The sequence below is a fragment of the Calliopsis andreniformis genome, chromosome 6 (assembly GCF_051401765.1).
Source record: "Calliopsis andreniformis isolate RMS-2024a chromosome 6, iyCalAndr_principal, whole genome shotgun sequence".
Classification (NCBI taxonomy): Eukaryota; Metazoa; Arthropoda; class Insecta; order Hymenoptera; family Andrenidae; genus Calliopsis; species Calliopsis andreniformis.
In genome coordinates, this window is record NC_135067.1 from 10248449 (window position 1) to 10254448 (window position 6000).

At 43.6% G+C, this 6000-nt stretch overlaps 1 protein-coding gene across 3 annotated transcripts in view; it reads left to right on the forward strand.

Moving 5' to 3' along the window:
- The window catches only part of Heph (polypyrimidine tract-binding protein 1 heph), a 278567-nt gene extending 277795 nt beyond the window's left edge, over positions 1-772 (forward strand). For all 3 annotated transcript variants that reach the window (XM_076379927.1, XM_076379928.1, XM_076379929.1), the window contains exon 14: positions 635-772. In XM_076379927.1, coding sequence (XP_076236042.1) covers positions 635-703 — 69 coding nt within the window. In that variant the 3' untranslated portion in view covers positions 704-772. The remainder of the gene's footprint in view (positions 1-634) is intronic.
- The last annotated feature ends 5228 nt before the right edge of the window (positions 773-6000 follow it).

The following is a 6000-nucleotide window of genomic DNA, read 5'->3' on the forward strand; positions in this document are numbered from 1 at the left end:
TAATTTTGTATTGCGTGATACTATATGAGGCCAAGTCATATGTTTCAGATCTTATCTGCTTTCAAAATTCTTTATTTAATAATTCATTAAGAGTTTTGCTATAACTCTCAATTCTAAAAATTAATTACGTTAAGTATCAAGTAAAATGCATGGATTCTATAATTTTTTCTTTAAGCGTGAAAAATAATCTATCATATAAAATTTAAAAAGATATAAGGCTGTAAGCCATGTTTGTTTTCTGGTTAAAGGTTCGCAGCTGACCTTACATAAAGACTTTCGAAATAAAATATTCTCTTAAATTTTTTTTATTTATATATTTTCGAAGATCCTCAAAACCTAATTAACTTTGTTTAATGTCTAACTAATAATCTAGATATGCGATTCTTTAACCAGACAATATTTCTGTACCTGAGAGTCAGATTAACCCAAGTGCATTTCATTTCTGTTCACGTTTTATTATCAGTAAAGAAGATTTAATAATAAAAACTACTGCATTTGTTTCCCTGCTCACCTAAAAAGCAACAAGAGACAACTCGAGCCAATTTGGCTCTCAGGCATAGATTCATTTACTCCATTTACAATAGATCCCCTACTTCGGCTAACAATAGAGTATCCTGAACTCGATCTGTTGCAGAAAATGCACAACTACCAGCTGAGCGAGTCCAACCACCTAAGAGTGTCGTTTTCCAAGAGCAACATCTAACAAGAGTCACAATTAAACGATCGGCACTGGTGCCAACCCTTCGCCCTAGTCCCCTTTTGGTCACCCGGCTCAGTGTACGACTGATGAACCGCGCGATGGGTCCCAGTCGGTTGCTGCCCCATTACCAGCAATGCCATTGGCTGGCCACCATTGCGATAGCGTTGGAAGCCCACGACGCTTCGCCAGTTGTCGAGGAGCGCGCGAACAAGTGTTCACCAACACTCTGCATTCGTTTCCATTTTCCTCGCAATTTCGATAGACGCTAGGGTTTGACACGCCGCCGTGCACACACTTGGAAACACGAACCACACGTAACAGAAGGAGACTACGAGGACAGCAACAAAAAGAAAAAAAAAAAAAGAAACAAAAATAACGAAAGAAAAGGATTAGGGTTGCGGAGGAGACAGCAGAAGGGAGGGTTGAGTTTTTGTTTTTTTTTTTTCTTTTTCGAAAGTAAAGCGCACTAATGACGTTCAGATATCAACGGTGCTGGCTTTCGGAGGCTGACTTGCGTGGGTGGAGTCATTGATCCAGCTGCCTGGACGAAAGCCAGGACCGATCAGAGAGAAAGAGAGAGGAGAAAGGAGCATTTCGAAGTGAGGAGGGAGAGACTAGGATTAAGTGGGTACGAAGAGGGACTCGGTGAGGAGCCCTCGGCTCTTGTACAGAGTTAATCTTTAAAGCATAACGTATATATATATACATTATATATATATATATATATATATTTTACAAGCGTGACACTCGCCAGCCGAACACGCGGCCGAGCGGCTGTACACCTTCGCGAAACTGAGTAACGCGTTTAAGGATTTTTAATGTTAAAAACGAATTCGGGAAGCACGCGTCTTTGCTAGCTTGTAAGAGATCGTCGACGTTTTTCGGTCGGCACGCTCGACGTGCACAGTCAGGGAGGACAACCTAGCGAGCGAGGATGAAAGTAGCTTGTATTATCAGCAGGGGTACCCGATACCAGGCTCTCGTGGCCCTCAGTCACGAAAGATCTCCTGTCACTTGCACGCGGCCCCTTCAGGGCCAGCAGTAACGAGCGGCTTAATCGTCGGGTACTAAGATTAATCGTTAAGGCTAACGGGGACCCTAGCAGCTTTCGCTTTCGCGAGGTGCCTGGCACCTTTCCCCGTGACCAACCAAGGGAAAGGGCTGGTCGATCGTTCGAAGTCCCTCCACGCGTCCCAGCCGACGCTTGCCCCGTGGGCCACCCGATCCTCATTTGTTCTATTCGTTTTTTCTAAGCTGTACCTTCAGTATTCCCGGCGCCCAAACCATCGGGCGTCGGTTTCTGATCGGGGATCATGGGCCGACTGGCCGCGTAGCGGGATCGATCACTGTCGTACGTCGTTGCAGGTGGTATTTTTATAATTTGTATGTTCGACGATAAGTATTAATCACACGTACACGTACATACAGACACGCGTCCATACATTGACACACGGAAGACACAGACACGTACACGTACGTTCAGACGCAGGTTTCTTAGATGATAGGTGCTTAGGATTGTGTAGAATCTTAATCGTTAAGCCACAGGTATAATTGACGAGGGTTGGAGGAGGAGTGAACCGTTAAACATATCGCTAATTAAAACAAGGGACAAACGAGTTTGTACATGCGTAGAGGATACTTGTATTAGTGGGGCGAATTCGACGGACAGTTCTGGAACGCCTGGGTGAAGGTTCCGCGTGACGAATCCTCGTTTCTGCTGGCTCAGCGTGTTCCTGGGAATCGGGCGTTCGTCGCGTGCCGAGCCTCGTTTGGTCCGGTTGACGATTAGTTCCTGATCTCCGAGCATTCCTTTCGACAGGCGAAGAGAACGCCCCCCCCCGTAGGCGACGTAGGACGAGGTGGTCGGAACAGAGGTGTAACTTAGGGGAGGTCTGTTGTGTTTGAATCGTTGAACCGCTTGTGTCGTGTAAGATAATAAGGTAAATTTAACGATGAAACTATAATACACACCGTAGCCAGTAGTCCGCAGAGCGTAAATATATTATATAGATCTATTATGGAGGAAAGGCCCGTGGGGACGTTTCTAGACGATGAAAGGGGAGAGAGAACGAAGGAGTATGGACTTTTGTATCGTGTAGCGCAAGGAGCTCGCGCGGGAGACGCACCTCCCACACGTACACACACGAACACGGAAACACATTTGACATACACGCGATCGTTAGATCGAATCCTTGTGGCAAGAAGCGAAAATTATCAGTAGTGTTGTAGCGTCGTGATAAACGGGACACCTTGCTGGCCATTGTGGCGATACTTGGCCGATGCAGTCTCGAGGCCTCGACGTGTTCAGCCTTTGGAACGCTTGCCGAGTCTCGGTGACGTGATGGCGAGGCCAGGAGGACCCGGTAATTTTTGTCTAACCGACGTTCTGTTGGAGTCAATTAAATCTTATTAATATACGTATCGATCGTAGAGAGATAACAGAGAGGGAACGTGCGTGAAAGGGAAGCGGAAGTGGTTGGTTGCGCGTGAGAGAGAGGATTGTCGTGAGATCGGGAGGGAGAGCAAGGTTGAGCGAGTGGACGTTGCGCGTGAGAGAAAGAGACTATGATGAGACCTGAGAGACGTGTTGAGAAGAAGCAAAAAAGAGAAAACTACAAAAAAATATATTTAACAAAGCGAGTGCCGGCCCAGGCAGTGTTGTTTGTGCCAAAGTAGGCTAGCCGTTAACTCTAGGGAGGGATCTCTTAACCAGCTGAACGGAGAGACGCTCTTTACGATTATTCAGACGATGATCTTTGGATCTTGCCTTCAGATGGTTCTGCACTTACTCTGGACACTCGGTTGCAAACGTTTGACGATGTTTCCAGATGTTTGCAAGAGACTCCAGACCATCTAAACAGCTCCAGTAGATATCAGATGGTTCCTTGAAGTACCAGAATAAATCAAAAGATTTCAGGCACACTTCAGTGCTCGTTTGCAGACATTCATAAATGCTTGTCAATGATCTGATGCTTCCAAATCGTTCTCCATAACCTCGAACTGTGTATCTCGGTATTTGTGAATGTTTACAGACACTTGTCAATCTTTGCAGATGATTGCAAGAGAAAATTCCGTATCGTATTATTTATTGGAAATTGTTTCTCAATGTTTCTCAATATTTCAGTCCAAATTCTCCCATAGTCATACGCCAGGGACAAGATTCTTTAAATACTGATCGTCGTTCTAGATCATTTGGAGCTGAATCTCGTTGGCTGCAGAGAGCAAGTGTCGACCAATAAAAGTAGAGACGTAGCGAGTAGCCGGCATGAGCGAAGGGGCCAGTCTTTGCATCTATGATCTGTCTTTCGAATCTCCGATATATTTACATTATTTAATCCGACGACTGCATTTATAGATTCTTACTCGGGACGGACGCGGAGTGGACGCGTTCCACTCGTATGAGACGCTCGCTCGTCACACATCAACACACTGGATACACAAAACACGCGCGTTTCATTTTCGGTTCACGCGTTTTCAAACAGTGATCCTTGTATGGCTTCCGGGGAATGGCTTAGTTCCAATGTTTGCTCGATTTCGACGATCTAGTAGACACTTTGTTCTTTGAAACATTAAATTCTACTAAAACTAGAAAGCAAGTTGTTCAAATTTGCTTTTATCATTTATCTTCAGAATATAGCCTGCATTTGTATATATGATAACTAAAATTGTAAAATACATTGAATCTATTCGAGATTTTATAATTGTACATATTGCATGCGATCTACTGAATGAAGTGATGACACAGGAAAATGAATATTCGATACTAATGATTTTAATTATCACGTGTTATTAAGAGGTAAACTACTCTTGTCTAACGAAAAGATAAAATGGGTACAAAATTTATTTCTTTTTTATTAGAATTTAAGTTCAATATCTAAAAATTCTTACGTTTCAAAATTGAAGATTTCCTCAAAAATTCAGTGTCTGCTCGATCGTCGACTTCGCTCTTTCATTGCCTCGCAGCTTCGAAGCTTTGCGTTTTCAGTAAGTCCGACGTGTTCTAGTTTTACGTGTTCTTTTTTTAAGTATTAAACAGGCTCTTTCAATTCTCTCGCGCCTAGTGTCACGAATGCACAAAGTATTTTTCTTTCGGCCCTGATTTCCTCTGCGTGGACACAGGACGATCCTTCTTGGGCGCGAAGGGAACAGTTGAAGGCCTCCCGCACAATAGTATTTCTGGCACAATATCTCGTAAGCGTACCTGAAAAGCCTGTGAGCGTCGCTCGAGTGATGGAAACTCGCTGGTTCTCGCGACTCGACTTCCATCACCGACGTTTCATCGTACTGCGTTGATTTAACTGGCGTTCTCTAGGAATTCCCGGACACATTCCCATTCACACAGACACGACACTCATCAACACGTCCACACATACACGAGTAGACATGGGATCCGTATTTTCGTACAATAGTTTCGTCGCGCTGAAGAGAGATCGACATTTCCACAGGGAAACAGTTTATCATTTTTCATCCATTTTTCAACATCGAAGGTTTAATCACTGTGGCCTAATTTTTAACAGCAAATAGTATAATTCACCTTAGTGATGGTTATAAATATTTTGTACAGATCGAACAACTAAAACGAAGTTAGCTACTTCTTGGGAATAAAAGGTCCTCTTCAACGTCGACGCAGTTCTATCCGATATTTATTGCGATGACAATGATTTCCACTTGGTTTGTCTGATTTCCCATGGGGACGTCGTGCCCCCTTTTCTGCCAAAAACGTTAGATTTCCAAACGAGGGACAGTAGCAAAAGCTTTAAAAAGAAATCAATTCGGTAGGTAAAACGGGGCAGCCGTACCGGGTTGTGAATTATCTACAGGGTGTCCAGAATGAATCGCACAAGTTGATCCCGTTGTAGATGGCGTTATAGGTCGGCCTTTCTGTTTTCTTCATGTTTAATCCTTTCAGGTGTCGACAAATTGATCTTTAATCCATGAAACTGACATATGTATTATTAATGAATATTTTTCTGAAAAATTGGTCCAGCTATCTTCCTTTTTGTGAAACATGTTCCACAGATATGAAAACCCTCTTGATTTTGTAGTTCTAGTTTTTCGTTTACGTTGAAGCCCTGAAAGGATTAACACTTCCTCCTGAAGAGGACAGAGACACCCTGTAGATCGATTTAGGTGGAATATATCACTAGCTGAGTTGAGGGGGGCCGAGGTGAGGGTTGGGATAGCCAGCACTCGCTACATGGTGTCGCAGATATTCAGGCTCCGAAATTTCTCCAGACCAACTTACACTCGTCGCGGGATTCTAGAAGTGTTGTTCTAATTATATCTAACAAAATATTATA